General features: G+C 38.1%; 1 protein-coding gene across 1 annotated transcript in view; it reads right to left on the bottom strand.

Moving 5' to 3' along the window:
• Positions 1–21,113, bottom strand: part of LOC593966 (arylsulfatase A) — a 40,755-nt gene extending 19,642 nt beyond the window's left edge. The window contains exons 1-2 of the mRNA XM_011679689.2: positions 20,678–21,113; positions 9,981–10,198 (exon numbers count right to left, since the gene is read on the bottom strand). Of these exons, the coding sequence (XP_011677991.2) occupies positions 9,981–10,198; positions 20,678–20,913 (454 nt within the window). The 5' untranslated portion in view covers positions 20,914–21,113. The remainder of the gene's footprint in view (positions 1–9,980; positions 10,199–20,677) is intronic.
• Between the last annotated feature and the right edge of the window lie 2,518 nt (positions 21,114–23,631).

Below are 23,631 nucleotides of genomic sequence, written 5' to 3'. Positions count from 1 at the left end.
GGATTCCATGCTTAATTGGAAGAGGAATCAGCTCAGAATCTTAGTGACATGACTGACATCAAATCAGTTGTGCGATTGTCTACAATTTGATTTTGTTTATTAGTCCTCTTATAACTATTTAGAACCTGCATCAGGAAGATGACGTTTGTTTAGATTTCTATATCTAATATAATTGCTATTTCTTTAAAATCTCAGATCATGGAAAGATCGTAGAGTGTGCGGTGGGCTTAAGATGTAAATCATCTGTTCAGAGCCAGAAGGACATTAAATCTTTATGAGCATTATGTACATGTATGAGTTAACATCTTTCTGGATCCAAACAGACAAAATTCTTTGAAAAGATGATGTTCTGAATTCTGCATCTTTTACGCATATATATGAAAAATCAGCTTCGCATCTCTAACTACCAACTTTCAACATTTGTAGTCAACCATTTCCATTCCCCAATGAAGCATGCTCCAGAATTAGTAATGAGGACAATAATGGATCAAACCAATCCTATGAAACATCATTAAAACATTTCCCATTCCCAATTAAAACATGCTCAAATATAGTCCAATTAAGTGCTCCCAATCAATTTTCTACATGTCCCCAAACTGATGCACATACAGCATTGTAGAATAAGTAAGTAACTGATTGAACCAATCCTATGAAACATGATGATACATCATTAAAGCATTTCACCTTCCCAATTAAAACATGCTCAAATATAGTCCAATTAGTGCTCCAATCAATTGCATTCAGGTCCTCAAACTGATTAACATACAGCATTGTAGATTAAGTAATGAGGACAACAATTGATTGAACTAATCCTATATGAAACATCATGAAAACATTTCCCCTCTCCAATTAAAACATGCTCAAATACAGTCCAATTAGTGGTCCAAACGATTTTCTTCATGTCCCCAAACTGATTAACATACAGCATTGGCTGAGCATTAGGGGCCATACAGTATGCCATGTCTATCGCATGGTAACAGACTGCCTCCAGACTCCTATTACGCTTGTCTGGAAAAATTGAATCATGTGCACATGCACTTGGAACAAGCTGACAGACATCTCTCCAAGGTGGAGAGGAAAAATTAAAGGGAAATGAAATTCATCAAATAACAAATTTTTTAGTGAAGAAAATGAGATTGGATCAGTGACAGTTTAAATGATTATCCAATAAAAGATAAGAAATTTATACAAATTGGAAACTGTATGATTATTCTTGCATACAGTTCTCTGCTTGGTTCGTGCATTTCAAGTTCCATAAATAATAATCAAATCTTCATTCTCTCCAAATCATACCAGGCTCTAGCCTAGATTTTTTTATGGAACATAAAAGAAAATTGCTCATTCATTAAGAACCAAGGAGGAGGATATTTTGCTGATTCATTGACCCGGTTCCCTAGCTCCCACACTGATGTTCAAGAGCATGAATTCTTTTATACTGCTGTGTACATACTTGCATGGTTGGAAGAAACCTGTCAATTTTGAAGGGCCAACTCCAACTTTTTTTCTCTGACTCATTCATTTAGTATTCTATACTACACTAGTTAAGCAGCTCTCCACCCAAATTTAAGAGGCTTCCAATGTAACCAACTTATGAAAGTGATCCAATCCATTATCAACAACCAAGAAAAATAGAAATTTATGAAAATTTCAGTAAAAGGAAAATGTGAGAGATGCTCAATTGGGACATATGAGAGTTATATTCAAGACTTACCGTATATTCAAGACCATGAATAATTTTATACTGCTGTGGGCATACTTGCATATCTGGAAGAAAGCTTTCAATTTTGAGGGGCTAAATCCAACTTTTTTTTTTCTGACTCATTCATTTAGTGTTCTATACTACACTAGTTTAGCTAGCAGCTCTCAACCCAAATTTAAGGGGATTTTTCAATGGAACCATCTTATGAAATAGATCCAGTCCACCATCAACAACCAAGAGAAATGGAAATAAATGTCAGTACAAGGCAAATGTGAGAGATGCTCAATAGGTACATCACAGAGTTGCCAACTTGCATTTTATTGATTATAATTTGAATGATTCATAACTTTCTGATTTCTCTCAAACTTTCACTTTTTTCAAACTTTTCTACTTTTTTTCATAACCAACTTAATTTCATGGTGGACTTACCCTTTATCCCTCTAAATTTCCCTCCCACCTTATATTTGAGACCATGAATTCTGTTATACTGCTGTGTACAATTTTGTGCATACTTGCATATCTGGAAGAAACCTTTCGATTTTGAAGTGCCAACTCCATTTTTTTTTCTTCTCTGACTCATTCATGTCGTATTCTATCCTACACTAGTTTAGCAGCTCTCAACCCAAATTTAAAGAGGTTTTCCAACGAACCTTGTTGAAACTTGAGACACCATTGTTAGCATAGTCAGCTTCAGGAAAGAGTGAGCCGGGGGCGTTGGTATAAGACAGACATGGGGACTGGTAAATGTACATCCCCCCCCCCCACCCCCATCTCCTTCTCCCACTCAAAATTTTGTTCTGGAACATTAATCATTGACTACAAATTGTAGGTTTCAGGACACTTCCTTTCCTCTGCGAGATGCAGATAGCAAGTGCGTCACAGATATATCAAATGTATATTTCTTTTTGTCTGACCCACTCCCCCTCCCCCCCCCCCCCCCCACCCCTTTTTTTTACAAAATATTCTACTAAGGTCCAGATGACCTCCTTTATGAATCACTTCCCAGACTATTCACCTTTCTGAGCATGTAGAAAAGCTCTGTGAGCACAAATTCTATGTACATGTACATCTGGTACTTCACAGAATTATTAAGACCCACAGTAAAGCAAAGACAAGAGGTTTCATATCGATTATGAAGTATCAATAATTTATCACTGGTTCTTCTAACTGGATCGATTTACCAAGTTGAAGAAAAGTTTTAAGGTTTCATGGGCATAATGGATCATTGCACAGACCCATTCGATTTCTTCTCTTTAAGGCGAGGGGACCACCTAACAACATTTTGCTCTGTTAGTTTGGTTCTCTGCACCATAATCCTAAATTCGAAATATCTGCTTCGAATAATACTTCTGTAAATAGATGTATTTATGCAATCCAAAACACTGAATTTACATTAACTTATTAAAAACAACTTGTGTGAATACAATACATACTCAAAGACTCACAATTGGTGTCAATATTAAATCTGAATGACAAACACTACAAAAAGTAAATTTGAATAACAGCATGTTAACTATTAGGATAGCTTTTTCTTTAAGCCTTGATATGAAATCATAATCCCTTTATCTTGTATAACAACCAAGCATTGAATGGCCCATATACATTTTTAGAGTTGATTTACATTCTTTCAAAGAGAAACAAATTATTAATATTATTACTAGCTTATTTCTTGATTTTCTTCATAACTGATCCAATTTAAAGGTATAACAGAAGGTTCAAATACTTTTTTCTGGGGTTAGAGGTCCAGAGCTAATATTGAGTCCATGTGCACCAGGCTCGCCCCCTGTTAGCATTGAACCCTGGACCAACGGTTAAACCCTGATCAATATAATCTTAATTTGGACCATGATTTGGATCCCTACGTGGGACCTACAGGAAAGCTGGTCCTAAGCTCAGCGGGAGTTCGGTGGGAAATTCAGCGTAACGAGGATACCTTGAGACAGAGAACACATGAGCTTGATCAAGGTCAAAAATTTCCTCTTTTTCAAATCGTTTCCTTCCTTCCTTCAGTATAAAACATTGCACATCTTGACTGTGCAGAGCTAGAAGGGGATTAAAGATAAACTTGAGTTCTGGTAAAAAAGAAAATGAATTCTCACAGAATCTAACGAAACTTACACTGAATGTTCAAGATTACAAATAAATGTCATGTGCCAAACAATTTTGGAAGAAAATGTATACTGGCTGAGTTATGAGCAAAGAAAGATAAGGAAATCAGGGTAGTACTATAGCCCCGACACCATGTGTGTTGTCCCATATACATCTTTCTGTGTAAGCGATTGTTACTTTACCAAGACTCTGCCAAATTTTTGACGATTTTGATGACTCCAGAACCTTGCATTACACACCATTACTTACATGCTATTTGTTCAACTTTTCTGATCCATTCCACACCTTTTCTTTCACAATGCAATCGCATTACCAGAACTCAAGTTTATCTCTAACTCTATGTTAAACTAAGGGAGTTAATGCCATTCAGGCTCCAAACAGAGTTGTATTCATACTCCATCCTACTCCTAACTAAAAGCCTACATGTATGTACAGTTCGGGTAAGCCTAAAATATAACTTGTCTTCACTCGTTAGATTTCAATATAACTTAAGACAGGGGAAGAATGGTAAGATGCTAGCAATTGTAGCCTTTAGCTCCTCAAGAAGATTATAGCAAGGAGGTGAAAATAATTGAGATCCCCAAAAAAGATTGTCAGATTTCTTCAACTTATAATGAAAAATGGTTAGATACTAGCCATTATCAGCACCTGTTAAAGATAAAGTTGAGTACTGGTAAAAAAAAGAAAATTATTTCTCACAGAATCAAACGAAACTTACACTGAATGTTCAAGATTACAAATAAATGACATGTGCCAAACAATTTTGGAAGAAAATGTATACTGGCTGAGTAATGAGCATAGAAAGACAAGGAATCAAGGTAGTACCAACCCCGACATCATGCGTGTTGTCCCATACATAGCTTTCTGTGTATGTGCTTGTTACTTTACCAAGACTCGGTCAAATTTATTATGATTTTGATGACTCCAGAACCTTGCAGTGCACACCAATACTTACATGCTACATGATCAACTGTTTCTGATCCTTTCCACACCTTTTCTTTCACAATGCAATCGCATTACCAGTACTAAAGTTTATCTTTAAGCTTTTTGTCTTCCTTGATAAGAATAAATAAATAAAAAATGGTAAAAATAAAATATTGAAATCTTGGATAGGATGAATATTCACATGCTCTACTGACATGAGTTAAATAAGGGACAGATTTTATGTTTATTAAGTCATTCCTTTTTCAACAGGCAAAGTGGGGGGACTGGGGCCTGAGCAAACGATTGAGAATATATCAGTATAACTTCAATTATTGCAACGATGCAGGATGAGACAGTTTCCTCAAAAAGAGAGGGCCTGCCGACCCCAAAGAACCCCCCCCCCTCCCCTCCCGCACCCCCATTCTTGCAGCCCCTGTAGCTTAAATAGGTTATGGGAACACAAACAGAGACATTGTACCCACCACCAGACAATACATTTTTCTCATTTTGCAGTCTGCTCCTTGGAAAGACTTCAAACCAGTTTTCTCACAACCAGTTCTAGAAAATCTTTACTTCTGCATGAAAGCGAAAAGTAAAATGGAATGAATCTGATCGAATAGACCATTTTGCCGATTACATACATTACTTGTTCCTAGGTAGGACAAACACTAAGGCTTTTCCTACTTAGTCAGTATTACTTTATTGCGACCATGCGGAATGAGATAATATACTCAAAAAGTGAGAGCCTGCAGCTTGTGCTATCTACCTACTAATCTGTAATTTTAATTGATCTATAAAAAAAAATTCATCATAAAATCTATGATATCTACAAAATCAAATCTGATTAAAATGTTTTTGGCAACTTCAACACAACTATCTTAGAAGGTCATGGGCATCGGAACACAATTAGAGACATTGTGCGCATCCCCAGACAACATATTCATGAGTACTCCTCTGCTTCTCGCAGAGAGACATTAAAACCAGTTCTGTCACGACCAGTTAATCTCATCAAAATAACTAGATGGAATTCGACTGCGCGCAGTCGAAAATGATGCCTCCGTCATAGAGCAATTTTACAAACCGAAACGGAAGAAATTTTTCAAATTCAAGTTCAATTGTAATCCATTAACATGTTCTCAGAATATCGTGATTACAAGCAATTTCTCATATACATATATGACCCTTTGATCTTTGACCTCATGACCCTAAAATCTACTCAGTTCATTGGCTCTGCAAGATTTCCTGAGTTAAATAGTAATCCATCTGTCAGTTCTAATAAGAATGCGTCCACAAGCTATTTTTGCATACATAATGAGCCCATGACCTTTGATCTTATGAACCATTCATTGGCTCTGCAAGATACATAAATGATCTAAGTTTGGCAGGAATCCATCAATCTGTTCTAATGATAATACGATCACAAGCTATTTTTGCATACATAATGAGCCGCATGACCTTGACCTTTACCTCATGACCCCAAAATCTAATCAGTTCATCAGCTCTGCAAGTAACATACATGACCTAAGTTTGGCAGGAATCCATCAATCGGTTCTTGAGATAAGGCGATCACGAGCTGTTTTTGCATACACAATGTGCGCTGTGACCTTTGACCTCGTGACCCCAAAATCTAATCAGTTCATTGGCTTTGCAAGATACATACATGACCAAAGTTTGGCAGGAATCCATCAATCGGTTCTTCAGATAATGCGATCACAAGCTGTTTTTGCATACATAATGAGCCCTGTGACCTTTGACCTCGTGACCCCAAAATCTAATCAGTTCATCAGCTCTGCAAGATACTTACATGACCAAAGTTTGGCAGGAATCCATCAATCGGTTGTTCAGATAACGCGATCACAAGCTGTTTTGCATACATAATGAGCCCTGTGACCTTTGACCTTTGACCTCGTGACCCAAAATGTAATCAGATTGTTTTCCTATAGTGATACACACTATCACTAAGTTTGAAGTTTAAATCTCCAGTGGTTCTTGAGATATCATGATAACAATCTCAATGTATGGAATTTCATAAGTTGACCTCTGTGGCCCTTGACCTTTGACATACGTGCTCCAAAATCTAATCAGATCGTCTTCCTATGGTGATACAGACTATCCTTAAGTTTGAAGTTTAAATCTCAAATGGTTCTTGAGATATCGCGCTAACAAACTCAATACAAGGAATTTCATAAGTTGACCTCTGTGACCTGTGACCTTTGACCTACGTACTCCAAAATCTAATCAGATCGTCTTCCTATGGTGATAAATACTATTCCCGAGTCTTAAGTTTAAATCTTAAATGGTTCTTGAGATATTGTGATAACGGTCAAACGGGACGGACGGACGGACGTACGGACGGACGGACGTACGGACGGACGTACGGACGGACGTACGGACGGACGTACGGACGGACAACCCGAAAACATGATGCCTCCGGCACCACCTTCGGTGGCGGAGGCATAAAAATGCCATGCAACATGACCCCTCTTACCGAAATGACCCTTTTGACCTTTATGTCATCGTTGTATATTGATGATTGCTGGTTGATATGATGGGCGGATATTGTATATATGCTATAGGCGCATCCTTATTAGACCTGGGGGATGTTTCTCAAAGATCCTAAGTTGAACTTATCTCTAAGTTGTACTTAACAGTTATGGAAAGCCATTAGCATCTTTACAAATATTTTGTAAAAGTTATTTTAAAAGGCATGAAATGTAGATTCAAATCATTCATATTTTCTCTTATCATTGGAGATTTCATGTTCTTGATGTGGAATTTATGAAAAGTCTAAAATACTTGAATTTTTGCTTTTAAATATATTTCATTATAAGGCTACAAATGGTTCTCCATAATTTTTAAGTCCAACTTAGAGTTCAGTTCAACTTAGAATCTTTGTGAAACACCCCCCAGACAAGCTTGAGCTTGAGATCATTATTAGACCAAACAGCACTTCTCCAAAAGAAAGTCAGAGTTTGAAGTTCTCTGTCTTCATTAGATTGAGTTGGGCAAGTAATGCTTGCTTGTGAAATTAACTCAAGTGACGTGCAGGATGAGAATAGCTATATATACATTACGTTTTGCCACCAGTCTCAGACCACATTTAACAAACAAAAACTTAGATCTACATGTTACCCAAATTTGAATAAAACATAAAACTAGCATTGATGATTATATTTCCGTAGAAAATAGGCCAAAGATTGTAAAATGATATAAATGAGTGCATTATTTTTTTAAGAATCCTTAGCTAATTCTCTAATATTGAATATCATAACTTTTTCCCCCCTGTATTTGGAGGGAGATTCAACGCTAACAAAATATTCTGTTGGACCTGGCAAAAAATAGTTAAAATATTTATATTTAAAAAAAAATAGTATTATGTTAGAATTCTGGGGTTGTAGTATTCTGGGGTTGTAGTACTATAAGGAATGTTAATGTCGCTATGGGGACTAAAGCAATATCCATATATAGGTTCTCTACCCCAGAGGCACCATTTAACATTTTGACACAGTCCAGAAAAAAGTTGAATCGCTGTATGATTGGGCCAAGAATATTCAATAAAAAATTGTCTTTTGAAATTTTGAAAAAGATGATGAATGTTTAGTAAGGGGTAAGTTGATGTTGAATTTAATCAATAAAAGATTACAAGAATTTGATTCATAATACAATACAAAAAGGCATTACCCATAGCAGTACATTGTCTCCTTTCACTGACATTTTTGCATTATCTATTGATCCAGAAAGCTTGGAATTACACATAATACACAAGCAGAAAGAGCAAAACAACACAGACAACTTTGAGTCTATTTCCAATGCAGTATGTTGTGCAATTTAAGAGCAACTTACCACTAAAGTCTATAAAAAGGCAAAGTGATGTAAAATATAAATAAATATATACATTGTTTTTCACATCAGTAAGTTTAATAAACATTATTTTTTCAAATTATTTTGGTTAAATTTTTCCATTGTCTTTTACATTAGTTCATTTAATAAATATTATTATTTTTCAAACTATGCAGGAGTGAAAAATAAGATTAATTGTTGCCAATTTGAGGAGGGAATACTGATTACACTAAAAGAATTTTTTTTTTAAAGTATTCTGGACCTCAGTAGAGTAGAGAGGTAATTTTGTACAATGCCCATTGCTATAACCGACTGGTATATAATTGGCCTCCTGTAACCTTTCATAATGTCTTTTTAAATAAGAGACTCCAAAAGTTAAATAGTTCATGTACCTTTAAATGCTATAATGATAACAAATAGGTTGATACTGATGACAATCCTTTGAAAAATGTCTTCTCTACTAGTTATCATTCATCCTGTCGAGAGTAGAGACATTTCATTGTGGAGAACTAGATTGGTATCACAGGATCAGTCAGAATCAAAGAATTCCAATCCAATTTTTGTTTTGCAAACACTAAATTTGGGATGATTAATGATTCTAGACTCACATACCAACAGGGCTTAGTTGAAGCCTGAAAAGTTCTCAAAATCACTTGGGATTATTGAACTTTTTGTGTAAGAAAAACATTTACGGGGGCACTGTCAGGCGAGGAATCTAGCTTGAAAGATGTTCCACCATAGTTATCTCAAAACTAGGCAACTAAAAACATAATCATACAAGAATTGAATGAAATGTCCGCCTTCTTCCTGAATACATGTTTGTGCTTGATCCAAAATACAATCCAACTGAGACCATGAAGTTAACCTTCATTTTCAACACTACTGAACCCCCCAAATCCTAGACTAAAAACTACAAAACTCTGGACATAAGCCTGACCTAAAACCTAATTGAGACCCAAAGCCCAAACCTATTGCCCCTATTCTACTAAAATTCAAACCAAAGGCTTTCGTCCTAACTTGGAAGGGAGTTAGTTTGAGGTCAAAGTTTTCCTTTTTTTTTCTAACGTGATCAGGTTCAACTGAATTAGTACAACAAGGTATGTGTATGTCTTTAATGAAATAACATCCAAAGCAAATGTACATGTTCTTTAAAGCCTGTCTGCACTAGTTTGGCCAGGGGGATTAGACCTCCCTGTAAGGTCACTGACAGGTGGTTTCAAATTGGCAACTCTCAATTAACATAAGAAAATGGGGACCATGGGGGACCAATGGTCACTGATTAGGCATTGTTTGCTATATAGAGGGGGCAAGCAGCTATAAGAGGTGCAGTGGGGCTTTGCTTTAAGCACAAATCAAATGACCCGACATGGCACCACACAAGGAAAATCACAACGGATGAGACACCTACCTAAGAACTCATCGAAGCCATGAGAGGGTGGGAGGTACTTCCCATCGAGCCCCACCCCCAGATGCCACTTGCCGACCATCGCCGTGTAGTAGCCGCGCCCCTTGAGCATCTCTGCGATGGTTTCCTCCTCATGTGGCAAGCCTCCTGAGGACGTCACGTTGAAGACACCGGGGTAGATCCCGGATCTCATGTGGTAGCGGCCAGTCAGAAGAGCAGCCCTGCAAAGGGAAAGGATAAAGATTATTTCCTATTAGATTTCCTGAATTGTCCTTTTAGAAATTGCTCAGCTACAGAGGAAAGAGTCATGAGATCCTGTGATATTTGTTTTTCAATTCAACCTTAGTAATGAGAAACAGAATGACAAAAAATGTGAAATAAATCTGACCAATAATAAGAAAATTATGACTGTTTGAAATAATCAGTTACGGATAACTCTCCTGTTTGTTGTGTACAAAAATATCACAAATTTCTGTTTTTTCCTACATGTACATACGTGCCTCCACCCTTGAGGCACTACTCAAAATGTATTATGGAGAGTATATTACTAAAGGTCCTCTAAATGGAAGAGACCATCCTGAGTATTGAAGGAGGCAAATTATCTTGAAAAAGAAGAAGAAGCAGAGTCATACATTTTTGAAAAATTTAAATTTCAGTTATTTTGTGTGTTGGAACAAATAGGAGATTGTCCCTTATAACATCACAGTGACATCATCGATTTGGCCCATTTGAAATTCCCATGCGTATAGTGATTACAAGTTCTAAAACTCGTAGCTTTCTCATCTTTGAGAATTTGACATTTGTAGCTATGCTTCAATAATAAAGCTTACTGTATTATTCAGCCTGGTTGCTGATGAAAAAATGTGATCACTATGAACTCGTTTCTGATTTTTTTTTCTTCTCAATATGGCTCCCACATCACATTAGAATGTTCTTGAGTGCCATTTTAGTCTCTATCTTCACCTTTACAAATAATGAAATAATTACAACATTCAAACATTTACTGCTCTTCACAGGATTATGGATAATCTCCCATATCTCTGCCTATGAACATGAAATCCCCTTTTTGTGGCTGTAAAATAATTCAGTCTTGTCCGACTTGAAATGTATGTGTTTGGTGTACTTTAATTATAGGTGAACAACCTCTTTGTGTTCTGAGAAATGGGCAAGCTAAGCCCAAGTGGCATCTCTGACAATGGTCATTGAATGTTATTGACGGAATCAATTACTTGCTAGCATGTAGTAGACACCTAGTATACATTGTTGCTTTAGCCTATTCCCCGGGGCTAGAGATGATAAATCGACAACTTGAAATAGGATATTACCCGGGATAATCTCAGATATATCACCAGCTTGAGCCCCAAACACATCATTTACCCTAAAAGCTAAAAGCAGGATTTTGACCGAAATCCAAATAAAAATTAGATGTTTTGTCTGGCGTTGATTCTCGCTACCGGCCTGGCCACGGGATATGGGCCACGCATTCACCAATCCCACCTAATCCCATCCGTCACCCTCTAATCATTGATTCGTGAGTCAAGTTTGCATGGAGGAAATGAAGGGAAACTGGGACAATACTCAATTTGTCACAAGCGACTGATCTTGTTTGCCGTATCTATTTCAGGTGAAGGATACAGAGAATAGATCTCAATCCTATCTCCTTGATCTCATATGCTCCAGCAAATTATTTCAAATGACTCCGGGTCAGTATCTGAGACTATTATAAATGCAGGAGTACAATACAAGACTTTAATTATCACCCATTTTGCTCATTTCAAAATAGGATCCATGAATTCTTATTTCTCCTCACGCAGCACCCTAAGGGTGGAGTGGGACTATTAAGTGTCTAAATGTGAGAAAATCAGAATGACCAGCAGCAAAGAGTCCTCAAGACCAGGGTGACAATGTAATTTTGTGAACTTGTACTTGTGAGCAACTCTACATTACACTGATTGAGTTGAAGCAAGGTGATTCAACCCTGTGATATTCAAGAGGTTTCCAACTCCTTCAGGAACTTACTGGAAACTGATGCATACGCTTATATTAACTACATTAAACAACATGAGTGTTGCCCTCTAGATATGTAAGTAGTTTAAAGGGGGCCCTTTTTGAAGAAGAAAAAAAGAATGACAAAAAAGGGGGAGGAAGAGTTGTCAAAATGTATAAAAGAATGAAATAGGTGCTAAAGAAGAATAAAAGGGGCATAGTTGGTTAAGAATCAGAAGGAAATAGTGCATATTAATTACACCTGATTGTGTCTACTAACTTTTCTACTGGATGCACAATAACTATTCCACCCCCCCCCCCCCCTCTGAGTGTGTGGGTGTATTTGTGTGTGAGTGTGTAATCATGTGAAAGTTGTTAGCTGCCTCTTGTCACTTCACCCAAAAGAAACTAAGAAAAGGAAGGAGGAGACATTTTGCTTTCCCAGCAAAGGACCGATGAAAGAAGAATGAAGGTCTGCATTCCTCCAAATATACAAGAGAGGTCTGTCCTCATCAGCCCAAGTTGGCCAATAGCCCACTATTTTGGAATCCCTGAGATCAACCAAAAGTTTCAAATCTCATCTTCATCAACTCAAAACTGAATGTTGAGAAATTTAATCCGTGTTCGCGCATAAAGTGCGAGTTTTCAGTCTGAAGCAGACCACAAATATAGTGGGCTATTTTGCAAACTAGTGCAAGATATCTTTGGAAAATTTCCCGTGCAAATAAGCCTCTATTTGCATTTTTATCTGCCAAATAGCCCGCTATTTTGTGATCTGGCTAACTCTGGTTGATAAGCTATTTGGCCAACTCAGGCTGATGAAAGCAGACCTGAGGTGATTTTGAAGTGAAAAAATTTAGAGCGCTCTGGATTTAGATTCAAGGGATGTCGCTAGACCATTTTGATTTGGGGAGGAGCAGGGGTGCCAAACTTAATTTACTCACAAAAGAATTGAAAATTCCCATCTAACCACCCACCCCCCCCCCTCAAAAAGTCGAACAAAGGCCCTGTTTACATTGTCCATTCCCAGAAGTGTTTTTGAAGTCATGAAATTTAAAGAGCTGTTGATTATATCCAGGCCTTCAGGTGTATTGCAAGACCATTTTGAATGGGGGATGGGGGCTGTTGGACCAGATTCGGCAACAACGACAATGTAGCTGGAAATGAGACCCTACTGGCTACACCCCCCCCCCTCCCCACAATCTAGTGATGGTCCTGTTTATATTGTGCATTCCCGCAGACAAACAAAAGTCTTTCTGAAGTTAAGAACTTTAGAGGGCTATGGATTTACATTTAAGTGAATGGGGGAGGGTGCCAGAAAAAAAAGGGACCTGGAAATTCTCTAATCCAACACCTCCCCCTTCTAGTGTTGCCCATGTTTACATTGAACATTGCTTAGTCAGTCATCCTTCCATATATTTTTTTTAAATGAAATTCAATGTGTCTGATGTATGCTTTGCTATGCATGGCTGGCAGAGTAAAACACGTTGGTTGGCAAAAAGAGTTTAGTGCACAAACAACTTATATCATGATGTATATTCTATTTCACATAAGATATTTGCACTTTCAACCGAACAAGCCTGAAATATGTAGTATAAGGCTTGAAACACAGGAAAGTTGTATATTATGTAGACTCCAACATTGTCTTTTCAAAGACCGCTTTTTATATATTAGTTTTGGGCATATAAGGGCATATATAGCCAATTTCTTATTTTAAAAGAGATTAGCTACTTGAGCCCCCTCCCCCTTACCCACCAACCCATTCAATCAATTAGTGACTTGGAGTTCTCAGGTGCGAATGGAAAGCTGATGGGCGGGTGCCCTTTGGCAGGGTATTCATTCGTTGATCCCTGATTACCTAGCCCCTCAGATCTGAATAGGACTTGAAGCAAGGGGTCTATTTTCAACTTGTTAATAGCCAGTTCAGACCACAGTCGTAGTTTTAGGAAATGTATATTAAACTTGTATAGCGTAGAAAGAATTGCCATAACAAAAAGGAGCATAAAGACAGGGAGATAACAACGTATGAAGAAATATCACATAAAGAATCCAAATTTTGAAAAGGTCAATTGACGTGACAGCTACATGTACATGTAGCTATGATCAGAGCAAGCTCACGTTAAGCCCTTCCCAATAATAAGATTTTTGCATGATACAAAGTTCAGACTACAGCCGGAACCTGATTCTTTATCGAGTTTTCAATTCAAACGATGCTCAAACATGCATTTTGCTATAATGATGCTATGTGATAAGACATTTCTTTACATGACTTTCAGACTATGCAAAAAGTAATATCAAATAGAAGTTTAACTATGGCTATACCATGAAATCCAGAATTTCTGGGAGTCTAAACGGAGGGTCAGTCCCTCGAATTGGAATAGGACTTAAAGCCAAGGTCTACTTTCAACTTGATGAGAAGCATGTAGACGTAGGCCTACATAGCACTCAGGTAAAATAAACATTAGTCAATCAACTGATTAAAAACATTTATAAGTTTATCAGGGTGTTGTCCATCAAAGTATAAAGCCGCTGGAAAGAAAAATGAGATGAATAGGGCATAATTTTTGCATTAAGTGTTTGCAAGGGAAGCGATTGGAAGGTAATCCTTTCCTTCCTTCATTTCCTTACAAGTTAACATAACAGCATTTGGAGATAATAAAAAGCCCTGATTGAATCGGATTTGGAGCAAACAAAAGGAAAATTCTCACAGGTAAAGTGGGGATAAACCGATAAACAATGTAACAAAAGATCTTATCATAACACACTACTGCCCACTTCTATGTAAGACCATGGACCTACTAAAGAATCTATCATAAGACAGTATAAAAAAGCCAGGGGCACCCTGTATATCATTTTACTTGGACAAAAGAAATAACAAAATACATACAAAATGAAATTATGGAGAAGAATCATGATTATAATGATCGATTCTTATCAAAGAAGGGATGAAAATGTAAGCCATCGAGCACCCACATACATGTACAATACATGTTTTACAAATTACTGCTCTTTCTAAAGCTTTGGATATTAAAGGGGGTGGCGGCTGGGGGCACACACTTGCTTCATCCAATTCTGGATACGCCACTGGAAATGATCTGGGTAGAAGTCTTTTTAGTGCCTATGTGATTCTGTCACTTCAGCAATAAATTTTGTTCTAAATTAAGTTTACAGTCCAAGTGCCAAACAATGTATTCCAACTAAAACAACATCACTTTGGAAGACATGAAAACATCATTATTTCCCCTGTGACAACATGCCAGCATTTTGAAGGTTATTGAGTCATCTGATTTACATGTAGGCGTTAATGATGACGAGGCAGACATATTGAACAGCTTCGCCGTCCATCTTTGTTATTTACGAGAATGGCATTGACTGGAAAATATCATATGATATGATCTCTTGAGAGCCAGAAGGGTGTTAAGATTGTGTGAAATTAGACAAGTTAAGGCCCTTCTAGCTCTCAAGAGATGATCTAGTTACCTAGCCTCTAGCTCTGTCTTTATGACATGGATGTACAACGTAGTATATTGCAGCTACAGCAAACTAATAACTTCATATATACGAACGTCCAATTTTGACGTTGTGTTAATTCTTGCGTTTCGATGGGTGCACCATGAAAGGCTAAGTTCTTTAAAGCGTTCTTCAATTTCTTTAATTTTCCACATTGATTCAATTAGGTACATGTATTTTTTCTGTTATTAGTTTGCTTGAGAGACAGAGAGACAGAGAGAAAGAAAGAGAGAGAGGGAGAGAGAGAGTGAGGGAGAGAGGGTAAGGGAGGGTGAGGGAGAGGGAGAGAGAATGAGGGAGAAAGCCCTTTGGAAGAGTTTTACCTCATCATCTTGTCATCAATTATTCAACTAGATTTTACTTTGGGGTCAAAATCCTTTGGAAATGTTATTTTACTGCTGTAATTGCTTGAAGTAGGCCTATGTTCCCTTTTCTTGAATTTTGCCATCTAAAAAAGGGGAAAAGGAATTTTGTTCCACTGCGTTCCACTGCACATCTACTACTACTTTGACGCATAATAATCTTCTTCACAATTTCGAAAAAAAGAGATAAGGGTTGTTTTTCCATTTCATGTCTACATCTACTGTAATGCATGCAATGTCAATGTCATGTACCATTCCTCTTTTCAACATATTGGAAACTAGGCTACTGAGGTGTCCTAGCTAGCCCGTAACTTGACAGCATGAACTTGTCATCTAGCGCGTTTGTTTACCCAATGGGGGCTGGATCCGCTCTTGACCCTCGAGGTGACACGATGTCAAAGGTCGCGTACTATTAACAATACCCAAGCATTCCCTCACAATGTGAACTTGATCAATTCACCCCTCACACCCACACACCCTCTCCACAGAGAAAAGAAAATAGGTGGGGTGAGGTGTCACTGGGTGCTGGAACTCCATTTATACCTAGCCTCCTTTCACCATAAGTGATTTTGTCCCCCATCAATGAACATGGAGGTGGCGTGGTATAGTGGTTCGTTCACTTGACTCTCAATCCAAGGGTTGAGGGTTTGTATCCCAGCCAATGGCTAACATCCTTTGACAAGACATTATTATTCAACATTTGCCACCCTCCAGCCTCAAAAGGCCTCCACCCATATAAAAATGGGGACCTGGAAATCATAATTTCAGGGCCTACAGGAAGAACAGAATTGACGTTGATGAAGACGTGAGATGACTTAACAAATTCTCATTTTCTGAAATCAAAGAAACACATACATACTGAGCTGTGTTTCATACAGTACACCAACACTTGTAACACCATAGGGACATACAGTACACTGCAAGCAAATAGGCAGTGTAAGGGAGGAAACTTCTGCTAACTAGTATACTAAAATCTTTGCAAATAGTTCAGAAATTTCTTGAATTTGCCATCTTTGACTCTTTGAAAACATCCTCAAAGTCTGTTCAGGTACCCTTTGGAGGAAGAGGAAGACCTCTGCTTGGGGTATACTAAAATCTTTGCAAATACAATGTAGTTCACAAATGTCTTGAATTTGCCATCTTTAACTCTACAAATATCCTCAAGTTCTGGTAATACGGAGAGAAACCTCGCCTGATACAATACAAAAGTCTGTGCAAATAGTTCACAAATTGCTTCCTTTTTTATCAATAACCACCTTCTCCGCCTTTGATTGAGTTCTATGTTTGCATTAGGAGGTGCGAACTAACACAATAGTCCTTGCCATTGGAAGGGGGGAAAGGATAAAAAGTCTTGTAGACTGTTCACACTGTAAGAAATGTATACATTCTGCAATTCAAGTTTTATTGTTGATGTCTCTCTTTTTACTATATTATCATATTTGATGTTGGTATCATTGAAAATCTGCTTATTTCCCTTTACATTATCAATGCCCTATTTGTAATCATTATGTAATCATGGACTGTGCAGTACACCTAAATATGAGGGGCCAAGTCAAAAGTGAAAAGTTGAAAAAATGCATTGGTATTCCTTCAAAACACATCCTCCAAACAAATGAAGATTCACTGTTGACAATAACAATGCATTTTGTAACATTTCACTTTATACTTGGCCCAAAATGCAGGTATACTGCATATTCCATTATTACATAATCATAACAATTTGGGCATCATTGAAAAGGGGAAAAAGCAGTATTTTGGATGATACCAACAACAAATGTGATAATATACTAACAAAAGAGATATCAATGATAATACTTTGAATAGAACTAACATATATTCAAATGTTTCTTTCCTGGAGACCAAGTGATGAGTTATGCCATTAACTTGTTGAAAATGGATGAACTACAATACTCAGAATCCAGTCTGCATTATATGACGTGCTGCTATGTTGGGCAAGCTTTCAGGTTGTCAAGAACAACCTTTGTCCAAAAAGTATGTATAAAATTTGATTATATGTTAGTAAACCGGTCTGTTGCAGAACGTTGTTTGAGGGTTTGTATAGTTCTAAGATGAAATTGGCTCGTCTGAATGGGGGCTGGCAGAAGGAGGGTAGTAACCCTTTGGGAGCTATTAAATTGTAAGTTGGTTGAGCCAAAGAGAAGTCATATAGGATTTCATGGAGCACAATGAATGTTCTCCGGCGCTGTTCAGTGTAAGGTTCCTGTGCAAACCCGAAGGATAAATAGAGATTTCCACCACAGTCACTCAGCTATTCATGGGGCCAGCATCGCTCTGGGATACGGCCATTTCTGCGGTGCATTTGCCACGAAAAAACATGGAACTTTGGTGGTGACTAGCTTGAATAACGTTGTAGAAGGCGAGATTTGGGACAAATGTTGCACAAAAGTTAATTCCTTCCCCACATACAAGGTGGTGAGAGTATGAGTGAAGGGTGGGCAAAAACAAATTTGGTTCAAATGGCTTAAAATTCCAACACCTTGGTAACCACTTCATTGTGTTGCTTGCTATCAGGATGGCAGACAGAAAAACATTTCGAACAATTCATATGATGGAAATTGAAAAACAAAAAGTGATTACAGCATTTTCTCATGATCTAAATGTATGTTGTTGCACTTCCTATCTTATTCCTGTCAACGAATGTACAGGTTTTGACAAAGAAAAATGGGCATGAGTTCTAGGGGGAAATGTACATAAAGAAAAACTGCCTGTGAGGAAATCTCCCTTTCCCATGAACCAATTTATGAACCTGTATCCTTTAGTTTATTTCATTTCCTAGCAAAAAAGAATAATTTAATTTCGCATTCAACCTTAAAGCTCTTTCTCTAACTCCTCCTTTCAACTAAATTTATTTCTAATCTCTCCATCCTTCTTCTGCACTCTTGCAAGTATACCTACAGATCAATGTCCTGAAAAAGCAAAATCTTCATACTTTTTTATGACGTCAGCACTGTGTGTATCAACTTTAGTTCTTTGGTAACTTTCTCCAAAAAGAGAGAACAAACAAATTGACTGTGACTGGAAATATAGAGAGGAAAGGAGGTACATGAAAAATAGTTGTGGTTTCCATCACCCAATAAGCTAATTGCATACAGGGAAAAAAAATTCAAAACAATTCGGGGGCTACTTTTCAAGCTTGCATGCATGAAAATAACACTCTTTAATTTGTTTTGCATTGAACTCTATACAAATTTTCGGGGGCTCTTTTTGGCATTTCGGGGGCTAATTCGCCCCGAGCTCCCGTGTATTTTTTTCCCTGATTGCATATATGTTTCAAAATAATGTTTCAAATGCAGGTCATGATGGACACCAAGTGTACAATTTGGTATTCCTTGATCACAGATGCTCTTATAGACTTCCATGGCAAAGATGCTGAACAGACTTTGATAATGAGTCACCAGCAACAGAAGTAGAAATAGACAAGTTCAATGCTCTACGTCCATGGTAATTCTTTATTTGCTGGGTTCGTAGATTTTAATCTTCAACAACTTTCCAACAAGCTCTTTGTCAATTGTCCAAAGGTTTTTTGCAGATTGTTTACATCGCGTTCCAGAGCTACCTTATCCCCCCCCCCCCTCTTCACTCCTTCCATATCGTTTTCAGTGTGAAGGTCTATCTTTCGATCAGGGTTACATACACATACAGTGGTATGTAGGTCCCCGACACTCTGCAACACTCCACGGATGAACGCAATCAAAATTTCAACAGCAGTCCTCGGGCCGCAGCGGGGTCTAAGTAGCAAAACAAGCGAATATATCTTACCTTCCCTTTCTTTCACACAAGTTATTCTGCCCTCCTTGTGACCTGAGTATACTCAGAGACAGAGTGTGAAAAGGATTTAAGGCATCAGCCCCTTAGCACAATAGTGTCTGCTTCTTTTGTTTGGTCTGGTCTGGCTTTCTTCTTCCTCTGACCACTTCCTACCCCCTCATCATTCATTGTCCGAAGCCTGATCAAGCTGGCTGGCCTCATGTGGCCGCAAAAATCTTCTTTGCCACAAAGAGTCAGAGATTTTGGGGGGTTGTAAATTTGGAGTACATACATGTACTGTGTACACATAAAATGCTATCCATGATGTTGTTTTTTAGCTCATTGGGAAACTTTACATCTGCCCAAGATGTAACTTTTCCCACAGAGCTACGATCAAGTCTAATGCTACACTCAGCTGACCGACACACGTTTGTTTTGCAAAACACCCTGACAAGGGCAAGGCTCTACACATAATGCAACATTTTTATCAATTTCACTACCGGTATATAGGGCTAGGTTTCCGAATAATTGCTCTAAAGTATAATCATTTAATTGAATTATGTTGCCATGCAATTAATTAATAGAGGATGTTACTTTCTGGTCTGGCAGTAGATTGTGGCCATGACTGATAGAACCATGATAACCATCCAATTTCAAGAGTGTTTTCATTTAAAAAAATAGACATCCAACATCCCCATTTACCTTTACCTTTAGAGCAAATATGGGAAGAATAATGAGGTAGAAGCCAAGGTTCCAGGTCTTTCATCTTGTCACTAAGGTACTCACATAATAAACAAGTCAGGGAGTCAGGGAGGCTAGGGGGGGGGGGGGTCGGAGGTAGATTCTTGAGTGCGCATTTGGCATTGATCAATATTATTAATATACAAATTGACAAAATACAATATGTCATTTCAATTAAAGAATTCCCCATATACAGTATACTAGACATTTATTTCACTGCCTCTTCCGAGGGAAGACGTTCAATGTAAAAAGAATGAATGAAAAATTAAAAAAAACAGGTACGCATGCCGCATGGCTAGGTTGAAACAAATTTGTGTTATTTGCTCAGCTTACCTCGATGGGCTACATATAGCGGCCGCAGCATAGAACTGAGTGAACACCTTCCCATCGCGGGCCAGTCGGTTCAGGTTGGGCGTAGACGAGGTCGGGTGCCCGTACACCTGCAGGTCTCCATACCCCAAATCGTCTGCAAACAAAATGATCACATTGGGACGGCGGTTTCTTCTTGCGTCCACTGACAAAGTAACCAGCAAAAGCAGGAGAGCGGGGAATAGATATCTGGGCCCCATCACCGGTTAGCTTGTTTGAAGATTTTGAGCAAAGTATTTCTCTCTCGGCGTCGAGCGCCAGAGATTTGCACCCCAAAACTTGACGGTAGCCTGTGATTGAAAACCGTATAAGTGAAGAGTAGCGGCGCGTATCCAGGTGGAGGTTTATGTATGGTATAGCGTGTTTCTGTGGCTGGGAGTTGCGGTACTCGTAACCCAGTATTTACCCTGGCCCTCTTCTTGCTCGAGCTCCTGGATTGGTTTCAAACCATGTTCACGATCGAAACATTGGAATCTAGTCCATCGCCATCTACAGACAAAATCATGTCAGGTTTTTTGCTAACGCTAAATGTTAATTCCACGGAAATGACTGTTTGATTAGAATCTCGTAGGTTTATGCCTGGGTCAGGCTGGTTCATTGCAGAGATCAGAGTAAATGTTAAAAACTGTGGGAGGCAAGGTCAGCGACGAGGTTCCCAAGAGGGGGGGGGGGGGGGGGGGGGGGGGGGGGGGGGGGGGGGGGGGGGGGGGGGGGGAAAGAAACTGTTTCAAAGTGGAGCGACGGCTCCGCCCCCCCCCCCCCCCCCCCCAATTTAAAAAAAAAAATGAAAATGAAAATGAAAAAAATGAAAAAAACTCTGTAGCCCAATAATGTAAAATAGTTTTTAGGTTAATTCTTTTCATTCTTATTCAGTGTTCATTTTGACGAGAGTCTTTTCATTCGATTGCTTTGCTCCTTAGCATTCACGGTTGAAGATTTGTCAATGATCAAAACAGGCAAATCGAAATGTTCAATCAAAATAAGCCTTTCGATTGTATGTTTAACCAGGGCATGTAGACGGGAAGAATTTCATGAAAATTTCAAAAGAGCCATTCGCCATTCCCGCCGGGAACAATTATTGACTCTTGCGAAGAAATGAGAAAGGGAGCTTTCCTGAAATTTAGGAAAAAAGACATGTATATATAAATATAATATACATGTTATATGTATGGCTATATTTTGTGTAAAATGTGGGACAAACAAACTTGAAACTTGAAGACCTTGGACTTGCCAATCTTTCATATCAAACAGTTGTTACTTATTCACTCACAACCTAGAATATTTGTGTATAATTAATCCTTTGTTTTAATTATCAAGAACTTTTGAAGATGAATGAATTCTGGCACTTAATCTCACATTTACTCAAAGTACACGCAAATAATACCCCATAGTGTTTGTATCATACTCTACAATCGCTGGCTTTCCGATAATTCTATATTTCAACAAGAGAGGGCGCTGTATCGAATGATAGTCGAAAACACATACAGTAGGTTCATATTCTACCAAGGAGCGCTCCCTCTCTCTCTCTCTCTCTCTCTCTCTCTCTCTCTCTCTCTCTCTCTCTCTCTCTCTCTCTCTCTCTCTCTCTCTCTCTCTCTCTCTCTCTCTCTCTCTCTCTCTCTCTCTCTCTCATACTACAGTCATTTCGTCAAAAGGAATAGACATGAACTAATTGCAACATAATTTTTTTTCAACTGTTATGGTATCATGAATATGCACTTAATAACATGTGAAAAGCTCTAAGGAATCAAAGTAGTGGAAAGTGTTGAAAAATACCCCAAATCAATGATAATTATTTTCCATGAGCCAATTGTACACACAGATTGGCCAACTCGGCTTCAGTTGGAGATACTTTAATGCATAATCTGTGTTATGTGCTGGCCTAAAACAAAGCAGCATTCGTCGTGGTCCAACTTTATCATGATGGCTCTGACCAATAACTTACAAGGCGCCCTCTGATGAATGCAAACAAATTTTATTTTAAAATATTGTTGTAATGTACTAGGTGGACAAAATAAATTAGGTTTATTAGCGTATTAGGAGAAAAGATAGCAATAAGAGAGGGGGAGAGATATAGATATAAGTCAAAGAGAAAGAAAGGGAGAGAGGGAGAGAGAGAGAGACAGAGACAGAGACAGAGACAGAAAGAAAGCGGCAGAACTTTTAGTAGATTAATTATTGTAATACTAGGATTCTCTGGGAAAAAGGGGGGGGGGGGAAACATGATAAAAACATACGGAAAAAAAGCTCCTTCTGGTAAAAGGCTCTTTGGTGACGAAACAGAAAACACTTTTATATGCTTTTTAATATGATTCAAACGGGTAATACCAATGTAAAATAAGTACCATGAGCATTTAATTAAAATGGAAAATGGCGTGTATTATCATTATTATTATTATTACATGTAGTATGACAACATCATTATGACAACGTGCGTATATAGCTGAGGGGACATTATTCATTTATGCACAAGCAGTGCACTCCATGATACACAGGTAGTAGTATTCTTTGAAAAGGGGAAACAAAGGCTATTTGTATAGCACCTCCATCGCTGTAGGAGTGATTATTTCAAAATGTACAAAGTGGGACCTCTTCATGTTTTGAAGATCTGAGAATATTCGGGCTCATTTGGGACATGTGCTAACCGTGAACTGGTCTATTATGTTAGTGGGAGTTCATTTCGTACAATGACTGTACTTTAAGTTCCTTGATTGTTAAACCCTAAAATAAGCGCGGGTTTTGAATTTGACATGGAATTGTGTGTTTTTTTCCTTTCTTTCGCCTTGTTTTCTTTACTCTTCTTTTTTTCCTCTCTTTCTCTTTTTCTATCTCCTCGTCGTCTTTCACTTATTCTCTTCTCTTCCCTTTTCTTCTCCTCTCTTCTCTTCTTTTAAAAACATTTTTACACTTTTTTGTTG

Source organism: Strongylocentrotus purpuratus, unplaced genomic scaffold, assembly GCF_000002235.5.
Source record: "Strongylocentrotus purpuratus isolate Spur 01 unplaced genomic scaffold, Spur_5.0 spur5_scaffold_2, whole genome shotgun sequence".
Taxonomy (NCBI): Eukaryota; Metazoa; Echinodermata; class Echinoidea; order Camarodonta; family Strongylocentrotidae; genus Strongylocentrotus; species Strongylocentrotus purpuratus.
Note: the sequence above shows the minus strand (reverse complement) of the source record. Positions and strands in the feature narration are given on the sequence as shown.